Source organism: Passer montanus, unplaced genomic scaffold (assembly GCF_014805655.1).
Source record: "Passer montanus isolate IOZ18808 unplaced genomic scaffold, ASM1480565v1 scaffold38, whole genome shotgun sequence".
Lineage (NCBI taxonomy): Eukaryota > Metazoa > Chordata > Aves > Passeriformes > Passeridae > Passer > Passer montanus.
This window is the reverse complement of record NW_024368596.1, coordinates 523473-537031: the sequence shown is the minus strand read 5'-3', so window position 1 is coordinate 537031 and position 13559 is coordinate 523473. Positions and strand designations below refer to the sequence as shown.

Below are 13559 nucleotides of genomic sequence, written 5' to 3'. Positions count from 1 at the left end.
CAAGGCTGTTTGGGAGGGGGTGGGTGACGTGCTTCCAGGGCAGTATAAAGTCCAGGGTGGTGCGGCCAGACTGATTGCTGCAATCCCAAAGAGCATTGATTGTCCTGCTGCTGAGGTGAGGAGCTGGCGGGCACAGCACCGTGCGGGGGTGGCCGCATGTCCCCAGCTGGGGAGCACCGGGGGGCACAGTGGGGGCCACAGCAGGGCTCAGGCCTGGCAGAGGAGAGGAGAGCCGGCAGTGCTGGCCCTCGTGGCGGGAGAGGGGAGAGGGGCAGCGAGGGCACAAGCGGCGGCCACACGGCTTTGCTGGACGGGCTCGGGCCGCCAGCGCTTGCACGGCTCCGGCTGCTCGCACCTGGGGCTAAGGGGAAGAGGTGGCATTTGGGATGGCATTAACTGCCCTGCCAGCCTACAGGCAGCCAGCTGGGAGGGTTTGCTGGGTATGCTGCTCCCCACCTGAGGCGGGGGACGAAGCCCAAGGGACATGGCGCCATCCCTGCGGGGATGGGCACGGTGTGGCGGCGCGGCTGGGACACCAGCCTTGGGGGCACGGGGGCTGTGCGAGCACAGGGATTGTTGTCCCAACCAGCATGTCCGAGCAGGAGGGCAGCGCCAGTGAGTCCCTGTCGGGGGAGGAGCGCAGCCCCAGCGCACAGCCTGGTCACTCCGCCGGGCTTTGTCCCGCATCTCCAGCTGCACACGCGGGCCAGCTCCAAAGCCCTCGCAGACGCTGCTGCTGGCACCAGAGCCTTGAGGAGAAGGCAGGACTCACAGCAGCGGTACCCAGTGCCACCCAGCCCCGCGGCAGCCCAGTGCCAGGCCCCTGCTGCAGAGCCCGTGCCGTCCATGCGGGATGGGCACGCAGCTTGCTCGGCCATGCTTCCCGGGGCAGGGACCTCCGGGCACGCTGGGTGCCCCGTCCGGCACGGCCATGGCCGTGGCGCGGGTCCCGCCGGGCAGGGCCGCCGGCAGCCCGCGGGCGGGGGTCCGTGGTGGGGAGGTGGGAGTGGGTGCAGGGCCGAGCAGCGGGAATGCAGCACACAGGCACTTTGTTTGGCCAGGGTGGGCGGAAGTCAGGGCGTTAGATCTGAATGCTAAAGTGTGTTGTTCAGGGGCCGATAAAGGCCCCATTGTATGTAAATAGTTTATAAAGCAGCATATGACTTCCAGTGCAGGGCAGTGGCAGAGAGAGACGAGGGCAGGCGGAGCAGAGCTCTCCTGCGGGAGGCATGAGACCTTAGAGGGGCCACTGGGGGCAGCTTGCGAGGACCCTTCCTCACCGGCAGGTACGCGTCCCAGGATCCTCCACACTGGGGGTGGCTGGTCCCAGCCACCCGGACTCCTGCGGGGGTGGGAAGCAGCTCCCGGGGCTGCTCAGTGCCAGTGGGTGGCTCTGGTGGGGCAGGGGTCTGTGCTTGGGGGTGGGGTCGCCGTGTTCCCCGGGCAAGGATGGCCCTGGGAGGGCAGTGCAGGGCTGCACGGGGTGATCCCCCCAGCTCAGGGCTCTCTGGCCATGATCAGTGCCAGTGGGTGGCTCTGGTGGGGCAGGGGTCTGTGCTTGGGGGTGGGGTCGCCGTGTTCCCGGCGCAAGGATGGCCCTGGGAGGGCAGTGCAGGGCTGCACCGGGGGATCCCTGCTCTCTGGCCATGCTCCTGCAGATAATGCGAGGACAAAGGGAGGCATTGGTGCGGTGGAGCCCATTAAGCTCCTTGGGACCATTCCTAGCCAAAGAGCTCAGCACTGGGTACTGGGGGGCCCTGCAAATGTGTGGGAGCTTCACCCCCATTCTCTGTGGCAGCTGTGGGTTAGGATCCCTGTGCCAGTGTGGGGTAGCAGGATGGGAGAATCTGGCGCTGCTGGGGCAGCCAGTCTCCTGCCTGCTCTGGCCAAAATGCTGCCTTGAGGCGTGTCAGCAGCAGGAGCCATGCTGTCTGTCCATCCTCCCGTCTCTCGATCCTGCTCTCCACCCACCAAGGGTTGCCACCCAGTTGCTCCCAGGTCCCTCCTGGGGCTGCTGCCACTGGAGCCAGGTCCCACTGGCTCTCAGCCAGGGATCCTTCCTGCTCCTAACACCATCCCTCACCGCTCTCTCCTGCAGACATCGTGAGAAACGATGAATTGGGCCGGCCTCTACACAGTGCTGAGCGGGGTGAACCGCCACTCCACTGCCATCGGGCGCATCTGGCTCTCCGTCATCTTCATCTTCCGGATAATGGTGTTAGTGGTGGCAGCCGAGAGCGTCTGGGGGGATGAGAAATCCGCCTTCACCTGCAACACCCAGCAGCCTGGCTGCAACAGCGTCTGCTATGACCACTTCTTCCCCATCTCCCACATCCGTCTGTGGGCCCTGCAGCTCATCCTCGTCACCACACCAGCCCTTCTCGTGGCCATGCACGTGGCCTACCAGCAGCACCAGGAGAAGAAGCTGCTGGTGCTGACAGGGCACGCGGATCCCAAGCACATGGAAGAGGTCAAAAAGCACAAGATGCGCATAGCGGGTTCGCTGTGGTGGACATATGTCTGCAGCGTGGTCTTCAGGCTGCTCTTCGAGGCCGTGTTCATGTACATCTTCTACATGCTCTACCCAGGCTACCAGATGATGCGGCTGGTGAAGTGCGAGGCTTACCCCTGCCCCAACACTGTCGACTGCTTCATCTCCCGGCCCACTGAGAAGACCATCTTCACTGTCTTCATGCTGGTCACCTCCAGTGTCTGCATCATCCTCAACATGGCAGAGCTGGTCTACCTGGTGGTGCGGGCCTGTGCCCGCCGAAGCCAGCACCACTCCAACCCCTCGTCGGCGAAGGGCTCCTTCTATGGGCACAAGCATTCCTCCGAGTACAAGCAGAACGAGATCAACCAGCTGCTGACAGAGCAGGACGGTTCCCTCAAGGACATGCTGCGCCGCAACTCTGGGCTGCAGGAGAAGGGGGACCGCTGCTCTGCCTGCTAGGGCCACCACTGCAAGGGCCCTGGCCCCACAGTCGCCCCATGGGCCTGTTACTGTCCCTGTCCCAAGGATAGCATCCCTCAGGCGCTAGTCTGGCTCTCCTAGATGGCCAGGAGGGCATCTTGGGCCATTAAATCTCCATTCTCAGGTGCTGCCTCCCTCCTTTCTGCTCTGGCTGGGGTATGCCGGGAGCTGGGGTGCCAGTGTGGGGTGTCCATCCCTGCACCCAAGCCCTGGTGGGTGCCACGAGGGGCTGTGTGGCTGCAGTGCCAGGGCTGAGCTGGGGCTGGGGCTGTGTTACCCTGACAGCCAGCAGCAGCCAGTGACCCCTGGGTGGCATTGATCAGTGTCCAAGGGCTTGCGCTCCCCCAGCACCAGCCCCTGCAGCCCCGAATATAATTAGAAAAGTGCCCAGACCAAAAATAGAGGGGAAAAGTTTCCCCAGTGGCTGTTTGATGTGCCAGTCACAATGAAAGCCAATGGGGCACGCAGCTGCCTCATGCCCCCATAACCCCATGCCTGCTGTTGGGTGACCGGACAGACGGAGCAGGCAGACCTGTCCGCGCCCCACGGAGGAGTGGGCACCAGCTGGGAAGGGGCCTGGCAGCATCCCCCACACCCCAGTGACCAGAGCAGGCGGCGTGGGAGCTCTGGGCTCTGCCCCACCACCGTCTACGGTGAGAGGTGCCCGTGCCGGATTGCCACCGCGCTTGTTCCCTGTGGTGCTCCCAGCTCTCTGCTGGAGGCCTTTGCTCCCCCTGCTCTCCTTGGGACAGGTGAGGGGGTCCCCTGGGATGCAGGATGGGGACACTCCAGGGGCAGCCTTGCACTGGGTCTGTGCACACCTGCTTGACCAGGGAGTGGGGTGGCATTTTGGCAGGTTGTGGGGCAGATGTGTCTGGAGGGTGGCTGTCTTGCAGGGCACCACAGCACGTGCCATGGGGGACTGGAGCCTGCTGGGCCGGCTGCTGGAGAATGCCCAGGAGCACTCCACGGTGGTGGGGAAGGTCTGGCTCACCGTCCTCTTCGTCTTCCGCATCCTGGTGCTGGGGGCAGCCGCGGAGCGGGTCTGGGGTGACGAGCTGTCTGGCTTCTCCTGTGACACGCAGCAGCCCGGCTGCCAAAATGCCTGCTATGACAGCACCTTCCCCATCTCCCACCTCCGCTTCTGGGTCCTGCAGATCATCTTTGTCTCCACCCCCAGCCTTGTGTATCTGGGGCACATCCTGCACCTGGTGCACCTGGAGGAGAAGGCACAGCAGCAGACGGCGGCGCGGGCTGGCAGCGGGGCCAGGCGGCAGCGCCCCAGGCAGCCCCAGCTCCCTGCAGGCAACACGAGGGCACGGGTGTGCATGAGGGGGGCCATCCTGAGGACATACATCTGCAACATCGTCTTCAAGGCTCTCCTGGAAGTGGGCTTCATTGTGGGCCAGTACGCCCTGTACGGGTTCCAGCTGAAGCCGCTCTACACCTGCAGCCGCTGGCCCTGCCCCAACACGGTCAACTGCTACATCTCCCGGCCCACTGAGAAGACCATCTTCATCCTCTTCATGCTGGGGGTGGCCTGCGTGTCCCTGCTGCTCAACCTGGTGGAGATCTACCACCTGGCTCTCACCAAGTGCCGTCGGGGGCCAGGCCCCAAGTCCCGCATCCTGACCGCTCCAGGTGGGCCTGCGGGGCCTGGCAGCACCTATGTCACTCTGCCCAGGGGTGGCAGCCCCCTGGCTGCTGGCAGACCCCCCCATGGGCTGGCACCGCTGAAGAAGGCAGGTGCATGGCTAGGGGTGGCTGCTGGGTCCCACAGGGACATGCGAACAGCAGACCTGGCAGTGTAAATGTGGCCTGCTGGGATGGGCAGGGATGGGCAATGCGTGGGTGGGCACAGTGGTGGTTGTGTCCCCAGTCTCTGCCAGGCCCAAGACATGGACCCCATGGCCAGCATGAGAGCTGGGGACAGCTCTGGGGACACTGCTCAGCTGCTCCTGGCACCCCTGGGAGCAGCAGGGCTGAGAGTAGAGCATGGAAGGGGGAGAAAATAAACACTTACTGCACCTCACTTGACTCCTGCTCTGCTCACAGGCACTGTGGCATTGCTCTCCAGCTGCTCCATCCTACAGCCACGCTGCATGGCCAGGACAGGGCCACTGCTGCTTGGGTGGGGCTGCAGCACTGTGGGCCCAGGGCAGGGCAGGGACAGGCAGGGCATGCCATGCTGGCACCAGTGGGCACTAGGGCAGAGGCCATCACCACATGCCAGAGCTGGCAGGACAGCAGGGCCCAGGCAAGGTAGAAGTACAGGCAGCACAGGCTGGGATGGACGGGAGCAAGGTGCACAGCAGCACAGGGACACCAGCCCTGCTCTCCTACAATGCTCACCCTGCCCAGGGGAACAACCAGGGGCTACCAGTTGTTCACATCTTTATTTGAAATGAATGGTTTCCAGAGACACAGGGTTAGTCCTACTGCCCTGGCATCACTACAACAAGACTGGTGAGCAGCTCACTCTCCACATGGACACAGAGAACAGATGGCCCCAGGCCAGGGCCCAGAACAATATATACAGGCTCAACAGGAGACCCATGTACAGCTCAAGAAAACCGACCAGAACACGAGAAGGGGCAGGAGGCAGCACAGAGTGGCACAGCTGAAGCTGGACTTGCCCTGGGCAGGGTGGTGGCAGCCTGTGGCTGTGGGAGGGAGGGGGAGGCCAGGCAGGGCTCCCTGCTTCTGCCAGCAAATGCCTGGGCCGCTGGCTGGAGCAGAGTTTTCTACTGATGGCACCTTGCACAGGGGAGGGTCCTTACACCAAGACAGGGAACAGTGGGGAGAGAGGGGCAGCACTAGTACAGACCCATCTCCATCAGTTTTCAGCAGAGTCAGAAAACATTGACCAAAGAGAGGGAGGCATCTTGGCTGTACACAAGGGAGGTATCCCTGTGGCAAGGGCAGATCTCTGCCCATGAATTCCAGTGCCAGCTCTATCTACTCCCTGCAACCAACCCAAATCTCTCCCATCCTGGGACAGAAGTTCTCCCCCTGACCCAACAGCTCTCAGGCTGCCTGTGGCCCATGCCCACTGGCTTGAAAAGACAATCCTGCCCCAGCAGCAGAGCTACTGTTCCTGCCTTGATACCTCCAGCCTTGTGAGAGAATGCTAAAGGAAGAGGGAAGTAAAAGCTTTGGGGGCCACTGGTCCAATGTGTTTTGTGCAATTCCTGCCCTGGGGCACAGGGAGAGAGGGGTAGTGGCAGGGCTGGGGGTAGAAGAAGGACAGGGCTGGGCAAGGGGAGCTGCACCAGGGACTCTGCCACTCCTGTGCCACGGGAACGGACCCTGGGGAAGATGGCTCACCCAGCAGCCAAAACGAGACAGAGCTGAGTGTGGGGCCATGGACGTAGGGGATGCCTGTAACGAGCAGGATGGGAGGTCCAAGTCTGGTAACGATGCAGGGACAGCACTGCTGCAGCACCATCCCTTCCTATGCTGCATGGCCCTGCCCTGCAATGGCAAGCAGCAAGATGAGGTGTCCAGGGCTGGAGCGCAGCCAGTCCAGCAGCACCTCTGCCTTAGTCCACGTCATCCTCCAGGCTGCTGAGGCGACTGTGCTCCTCGTAGATCTCCCTGACGGCCAGGATGCGGTTCAGCATGCTCTCCAGCATGCTGCGGTCCATGGGGATCACCGAGTACCAGAGCGGGGACTCGGCGATGCACGACCGCTCGGGCTGCAGGTAGAACACGTCGCTGCGGTTCCGCAGGCTCTCGGGGCTGTGGAGAGAGGGAGGGTGAGACCTGGGCTACCAGCCTCAGGGGTTCAGACAGCCCGCCCTGATGTCCTGTTGAGCAAGGGGTGTTCACAGCTTGTCACAGCCTCTCGTCATTCAGTAGGATAAGGACACAAACTCAGCCTACAGCTCCTTGCTCAAGGCCAAAACCCCTTACCACCCAAGCACTGGACTCTTACTGCACATTCCTGCCAGTCTCGAGAAGGGCAGGAAGTGGAAGAGGCCAGAGAGAAGCATTCTCTCAAACTCGGTCTAGTGAAGCAGCACAGAGCCTGGGCAAGACTGCATGCTCACGTACAAATGTCTGGAGAGCAGCAATCACTGCACAGGGTTCCATCAAAACTAAGAAGTGACCCCAAAATAGCACATGCCTCTTCTCCAGAAAAAGCCTCACCATTTGGAGAGATAAAACTCATAAAACTTGACTGGGCATCGCAGGGGGTTCATCCTGTTCTCCCGCTGCTCCAGCATCGGTACCTCCTCCTCACGCTTCCGTTTTCCAGAGCCGCCATCTGCAGAGAGGGACAGAGCTGGATCATGGCTGGATCCTGATGGGGGATGCAGGGGGAGGAACAGAGATGCTCCCCCAGACCCACCTCGGCTTTTCTTCTGCTTGGCAGGAGCGTAGTAGCGGATGCTCACCACCTTTGTCATGCCACGGGCTGTGGTGCACTTGCGGGACTGGCGCACCACGTTGGTGAAGGAGAGCTGCATGTGCTCCTCCGCCGTCTGCAGCCCGAAGAACTTCGTGTTGAAGAACATGAGGGTGTTGAGAAGCACAAAGGGTGAGTAAACACCCAGCTGTTTGCACTCCCAGAGGTGCTCCTCCTCGACACGGGAGAAAACTGTGTCTGCAACACACAGAGGGAGAAGCAGGTCACATCAGCAGTGGCTTTGTGGCAATCCCTTCACCCTGACCAGGAAAGCTCACTGCAAAAGATTGATGCTTCACAGCATCTCTTTTTCCATAAGGTTGTTTCTCCTGAGCCATTGAGCCATGAGCAGAGCTAGAGCTCTGCCCAGCCATAAGCCTCCCCAGATCACAGCCAAACCACAGGTGAGAACCCAAATCAATCCTAACTGCTCATCACTACAGATGGCCAAAAAGTGAACTCCAGGTCAGTGCTTCACCACACTCAGTGAGATTAGGGAAAAGCAGCAGGCAGGAGAGATCTGGCCAGCTCCTGCCTAGATACACAGGTCTGGAGTCAAATGGCTCTGCCTGGGATAGCCAATCTGCAGAGATGAGGCTGGATCCATGAAATCACTACTGACAAGACACAGCAGGGAAGGCAGCCCAGATCATAGCACCATGAAAAGCCTCTGCAGAGCTCTAGGTTAGCCCACTCACAAGGCAGCAGCACAGCAACCTTGGCCAAGGCCTAGCACCATGTACAGGGTTCACCCATGTGCTGGGAACACAAACACATGCACCACTGTGCCTCCTGGCTTGGCATCCTCCTTGCCAAAGCGGGGAGACATCACTGTGAAGTGTTGTAAAGATTCAAATTGTCCCAGGATACAAAGCACATGTGCTCTGCTCCCAGCCACCCTGACTGTGGGCAACAGAAGCTGCTGAAGCATAAACCACACTGGCTCTGCAGTTGGCTTGGGTCAGTATGACCTCAACACACAGCAGGACTGTGCTGCCTATGCCAAGGTTGAAGCTGGGGGAGAACAATCAGGCTAGAGGATCCAAGGCTACAAGCACAAACTGGATACATGTGGGGAGTGAAGGGACTCTGAAGACACGTACTATTTGGTAAGATTGTGGGTTGCCAGCCACTCAGGGATTTGTTCAGCTCCTGCACGAAGGTCAGGTAGTAAAGGTCTGTAAATATATTCACCATACGATTGTTCTCGAGCAGGTACTAGAAAGGACAGAACACACAGTCAAGAGAAACACAGCAGCACCTGGAATGCAAACCCTCCCCAGAGAGCCCAGAGCACATATGCAGAGCACCCCTCCTTGCACCACCAGAGCTGCTGGGCAGACACTTCTGAGAGCTGCAAGGAAAGTCCTAGGGCATGACAAAGCAAACTTGGTGCTGAAGAAGGGCCTGAGTTTGGGGACATCCCCCAGCCCTCCTCAGAGATGTGCAAGAATGGTACAAGGCTGGGGAATAGATGCCACCTACTCCCTGAGCTTGGGAACAAAGACCAAACCATATGGGATGCTGTCCTGGCATGAGACACCAAAGGAGAGTCCAGCCAGCCTCTCTGGGTCCCCAGAAGGCAGAATGAAGGGTACAAGCTCCCCTGACCAGACCTGAACCCCCAGTCTGGCTGCAGAGGACCAGGGCAGCCAGGCCTCCCTCACCTGCTGGATGCCAAGGCAGAGGTAATAGATGCTGTCTGGTTCATAGCGCTCCCCATTGGGCCGGGTTATCTCCTTCACAAACTGGGCCAGGCCGTAGTTGAGCTCAGCTGCTGAGCAGGCTAGGATGTCTTCCTTGATCCTCATGGGCTTGGCTGCAGGGACAAGCACAGCAACCTCAGATAACAGCCCACAAGATCAGGAACACCTCAACACCCCAAGGTCCAGCTTCTGGGAGGTTTCTGCCACTCTGCAGCATCCCGACAAGGCACTTACGGCCAAAGCGTAGCTCCTCTCCCTTGCTGGTTTCTCCCCCTGCATACTTGGCTTGTACCCAGGACTTCCAGGCATTCACACCATATGAGTAGTTGAGCACGGTACAGCTGGGCTGGCTGCTCATCGAGTCCCGGGAACAGCTTTCAGAGAGCACCAGGCGCTTCTGCCCCTGCAGAGAGGTGTTGTGAGACTGGGCACCTACCTGGGACAGGTGCAGGAGTCCTGGCCACCCCTCACACCTGTCAGCTCCCTACAGTGTGCCATGGCAGCAGGCACTGTTCTGCTGGCAGCCAAGCCAACAAAGCTCATCAGTTAAGAGGGTCACAGGCACGAAAGAGACCAGCTGTCACATGACTTGTAGCATTCAAAGCTCCTCCAAAGTGACAAGCAAGTATTTTCATTCAAGGAGTGGCCTTCAGGCCAACCATGCCCTAAAAGGCCAGGGCACAACCTCCCCAGCACACCAAAGACTCTGGTACACTTCACCTCCTACATCCCAGGTGGCAGCTCCACTCCAAACCAAAGGGCTTTAAGCAGGCAGCAGCCACGGAGAACTCACCTTCCGGACAGCTCGAGGCAGATCTTGCTCTGTGGACACATCATCTGGTCCCACCAGCCCACAGTCAAAGAGGAAATCCACACTGGGGTTGATGTCCAGAGGGTCTGAAAGGAAACACAGGCAGAAGGGTTCAGCTGAGACTTCTAATCCTGCCCCCTGTGCTGGCCTGATTTTTACAGCAAAATTAAGAGGGAACACTTCACATCCTCTACCACTGCCTGGCATGAACTTTTAGCCACAGCCCAACAAAGAAAATATGGCTCCACCAGACAATGCTAAAATTTCTCAGAATGACCAGAACCCCACATTTTCCTTTCTGACAGTTTTTTGTCTGTTTATTTTTTAAACCTGAGGAACATTCCTCATTCCCTGGTGCCAGGCCAGTACTGTGGACAGCCTGGCACAGGCACCTCAATTCTGTTGTTTGCTGCTAGCATCCTGCCTCAGCATTGCTGTGCTCCTGCAAGTCCCTGCCTCTTCTTCCACCTTCTGTGAACAGCCACTCAGCAATTTTGCCATTTCTCAGTATGCCATGCCTTGTCCAGGTTTCTCATCTAGCTGGATCCTCTGGAATCATCACTCATAAACACACCAGTGCTGCTTCCCTGCTCTTTGTGCTGTTCAAATCAGCTTCTCATTCCCCCTTCTCTGGGTCTCATGTTCACAACAGGTAAGTTTATTCTGGACAAACATACACTCCTTCAGAAGTGGTGGTCCTCCCACCCCTGCTGCCAGCAGTCACGGCTCACACCCCTCACACCAGCTCAGTCAGAAGGCACAGGGAGGTAAGTGCTCACAGCTGAGGGCAGTGGGAGGACCCTCAGCAGCCCTGCACACCTGTGTCACCCAGCTCTTACTCTTAGGGAAGTCAGCCTCCAGGTCCTGGCCTGGCTCATCGAGGACATTTGCCATCTTGACAGCCATAGCCAACACATCGTCCCGCGCTGGTCCGAACAGATCACAGTCCTCCAGGAGACCCTCTGCACTCTGGTTACTCACCAGGTCTGAAAGGAAAAAGTTCATGAGAAACCCAGCTTTCTTGAAAGACTTTTGTCTGTTTTCCCTGTGACAGCTGGAAAATGAAGTCAGAATCTGGGTGCTCAGAGCAGCCCCATGACACTTGAGCTGTCCAGCTTTCCCTGGATAGCAAGACACTGGACAGTTGTTGTCTGCCCAGCCACAACCCCCATCACTGCCATTTGTAGGAATGCAGCCCCCAAGTAAAAAAACCTGCAAGACGAGGGCTGCCTGCAGCTACCTTTTGTAGCATGGAAGCTGCTTTAGGGAAGAATCTGAACTGCCACCTGAATAAACTAAGAGAGCTGCACATGTGCCACAAGACTGGCACCCCCAAAAGGGACAGTGGCAGACACTGCTCCCTGCTGCAGCTCTTCCCTTCTGGTACCTCTTTAGCAGAAGTTAAGGACTTGGTCTTCCATGCTTCCTTTTCAAAGGCTTTGGGAGAGCCACAATCCCATCAAGTGTTTTAGCTCCCCCTTGATCCCAGCTGTTGGACCAGACCAAGCCATGGCAGAACCTACCACACAAGTCTGAGGAAGCTTTGTCCAGTTCCTCAGCCTCTGCAATCATCTCAGCCATGGCCAGGATGTCAGCCTCTAGGGGATTGGAGGGGATCTTCACCTTCAGTTCCTCAATGGTCTCCACGATCTTCTCTGTGCTCTCCAGTGTGGTGGGCAGGAACATTGGCACAGGCACCTGTGGACAGTAGCACACCAGGCAGAAAACCAACACTCAGTAGACTGACATAAAAGCAGAGGCAGGAGCAGAGCATGAAGAGAGAAGCAGGGAGACTTGAGCAAGGCAGGATCCCAGCAGCAGGAGAACACGAGCAGGTGAAGCGTGTTGCTTACCGGGACAGGCATGGAGAAAGGCACAGGTACTTTCTGGCAGTACATATGCATAGGCACAGGCACGAAGATCGGGACGGGGATTGGCAACACAACCAGCTGGGGCTTCCAGTCAGCCTCTGACAAGAGCAGAAATACATCAGTGACCTTAATCCCTGAAGTTCCTGCACCCAGCTCTGCTGCATGCTGCCATGCCCCCAGCCATCCAGCACCACAGCCCTTCCAGCCACCAGCTTCTAGGACTCAGGGGCAGAGCTGCAATAGCAGCAAGTCAAGGCCAGCAACAAGAGAGGCTTGCCTTAGCCAGAAATACAAATCCTGCTCTTACATAGCTCTGTTAAGAGGTCTAGCTGCCTTGCATGTGCTGCAGACCACACACACATGACCAAGAGGAACTAGAGTGGAACCTGTTAGCAGACAGCCCTCAGACAAGATAATGATCTCCTGAGGAACAGGAGCTGTCCCACAAGGTAGGATCATGCTACAGAGCTCTCTGCATCTCTTCTTTTGCTGGTGATGGAAATGGGCTCCCTACCCCCAGCCCTGCCATGTGTGCCCTGCACCTGCCCAGAGACTCCTCAGCATAGTGCCATCACCCAGCCTGCTCTGTGCAGCATTTCAGGCTGGGTTCACAGTTAGTCTGGAGCAGGAATGTGCCACTTGCCTTTCCAAAATGCCCCTGTAATCCTACAGTTAAATCTTGCTTTCCTACCTGTCTGACATCCTTTGGACTTCATTTCAAACTTGCAGGAGACACCCCGGTTCTGCATCAGTGGTTTACACATGGCAGCTTTGTTTTTCCGAGGGGTAGCTGGAACCAGAGGTGGGGCAGGAGGTGGCACAGCTGGAGAGGTTTGGGCTGAGGAGGCCTTTGCTGACAGCTGGGGAAATGCAGAAGGCAGGAGGTTGGTGTCTACCTAAGGCAGCACAATCTCTTCCCTACTACAGGTGCAGGTGGAATGACTCCCAAAGCACCTGCTGGAGCTTGGCAGTCTGCAACACATGGACACTCCCATGGTCAGGCCATGATGAAGGACAGCCAAGCTGTTCCTGGCAGGCAGCAAGCCTGTGTGCTGCCTCTGCTGTGCCAGGAGTCCAGCAAAGGTGGCTCCTGTCCCATGGGGTAGAGGGGAACAGTGGGATAGCAACTATACCCAGGCCCAGGAAAGCACTGTGCAAAGAGAAGCCAGTGCCACAGTGTCAGGATATTCTGGAGCTCATCACTGATTCCTGGGGAACAGTTATTCTTCCCCCTTGCAGGAGATATGTTGATTCTGCCTTCCTAGGCAGCATCCCCCACTTTTCATCCCCCACTACCCAGACATCTCAAAATGCATTGGTTGTAGAAGAAGGAAATCTCCCTGAACAATGGCAGAACTGTCCTCTCTTTGGGGACAGCCCCTTTGTCTTGCAAACTCCTACCTCCAATGGGTCTTACCATGTTAGTTTCTGCCTTCTGTGTGGAAGGAACAGCTGGTTTTGGCTCTGAAGTCTGACCTGTAAGAGAAAGTAACAACTCTTAAGTTCAAGAGCTCCTAGGCCAACATGTCCCACTGCTGGGACTGGAGGTGCAAGCAGCCAGAGAGCAGGGACAGGCTCCCCAGAAACTGCTCCTGGCCACTCCAGGAACAGTTAATGTTTCCACAATCTCTAGCCCTAACACCTCAGAGGACACTAAAACTCCAAAATCAAGTTATTCCCATGTGATTTTGTGCTCCCTTACAGTCCACCCCTTCCCCATCACAGCAGGTCAGGAGAAATCCCAGCCCCTTGTAGAGAGAGGAATCCAGGGCTCTAATCCGAGCTC

At 58.1% G+C, this 13559-nt stretch overlaps 3 protein-coding genes across 6 annotated transcripts in view; 2 read left to right on the top strand and 1 right to left on the bottom strand.

Moving 5' to 3' along the window:
* Positions 1-17: 17 nt before the first annotated feature.
* On the top strand, positions 18-3097 carry GJB1 (gap junction protein beta 1). Of its 2 annotated transcripts, XM_039717639.1 has the most exons (3): positions 23-115; positions 1171-1286; positions 2099-3097. In XM_039717639.1, the coding sequence occupies exon 3, from the start codon at positions 2114-2116 to the stop codon at positions 2951-2953; it is 840 nt and encodes a 279-aa protein (XP_039573573.1). In that variant the 5' UTR covers positions 23-115; positions 1171-1286; positions 2099-2113; the 3' UTR covers positions 2954-3097. The 2 variants fall into 2 exon arrangements, with proteins under 2 accessions (XP_039573574.1, XP_039573573.1); XM_039717640.1 differs by lacking the exon at positions 1171-1286 and having other exon boundaries at positions 18-115.
* Positions 3098-3238: 141 nt separating this feature from the next.
* On the top strand, positions 3239-5006 carry LOC120506258 (gap junction alpha-3 protein-like). The gene is given in 2 exon segments (XM_039717638.1): positions 3239-3803; positions 3806-5006. Coding segments are annotated over 2 exon segments (1032 nt in total). The 5' UTR covers positions 3239-3751; the 3' UTR covers positions 4786-5006.
* A 349-nt stretch (positions 5007-5355) lies between these two features.
* ZMYM3 (zinc finger MYM-type containing 3) overlaps positions 5356-13559 on the bottom strand; it is a 31489-nt gene continuing 23285 nt past the window's right edge. For all 3 annotated transcript variants that reach the window (XM_039717627.1, XM_039717628.1, XM_039717629.1), the window contains 12 exons: positions 13191-13249; positions 12465-12633; positions 11756-11871; positions 11426-11600; positions 10742-10888; positions 9885-9988; positions 9326-9494; positions 9053-9204; positions 8489-8603; positions 7329-7583; positions 7127-7244; positions 5356-6715 (listed from right to left, as the gene is read on the bottom strand). In XM_039717627.1, the coding sequence (XP_039573561.1) occupies positions 6517-6715; positions 7127-7244; positions 7329-7583; positions 8489-8603; positions 9053-9204; positions 9326-9494; positions 9885-9988; positions 10742-10888; positions 11426-11600; positions 11756-11871; positions 12465-12633; positions 13191-13249 (1778 nt within the window). In that variant the 3' untranslated portion in view covers positions 5356-6516. The remainder of the gene's footprint in view (positions 6716-7126; positions 7245-7328; positions 7584-8488; positions 8604-9052; positions 9205-9325; positions 9495-9884; positions 9989-10741; positions 10889-11425; positions 11601-11755; positions 11872-12464; positions 12634-13190; positions 13250-13559) is intronic.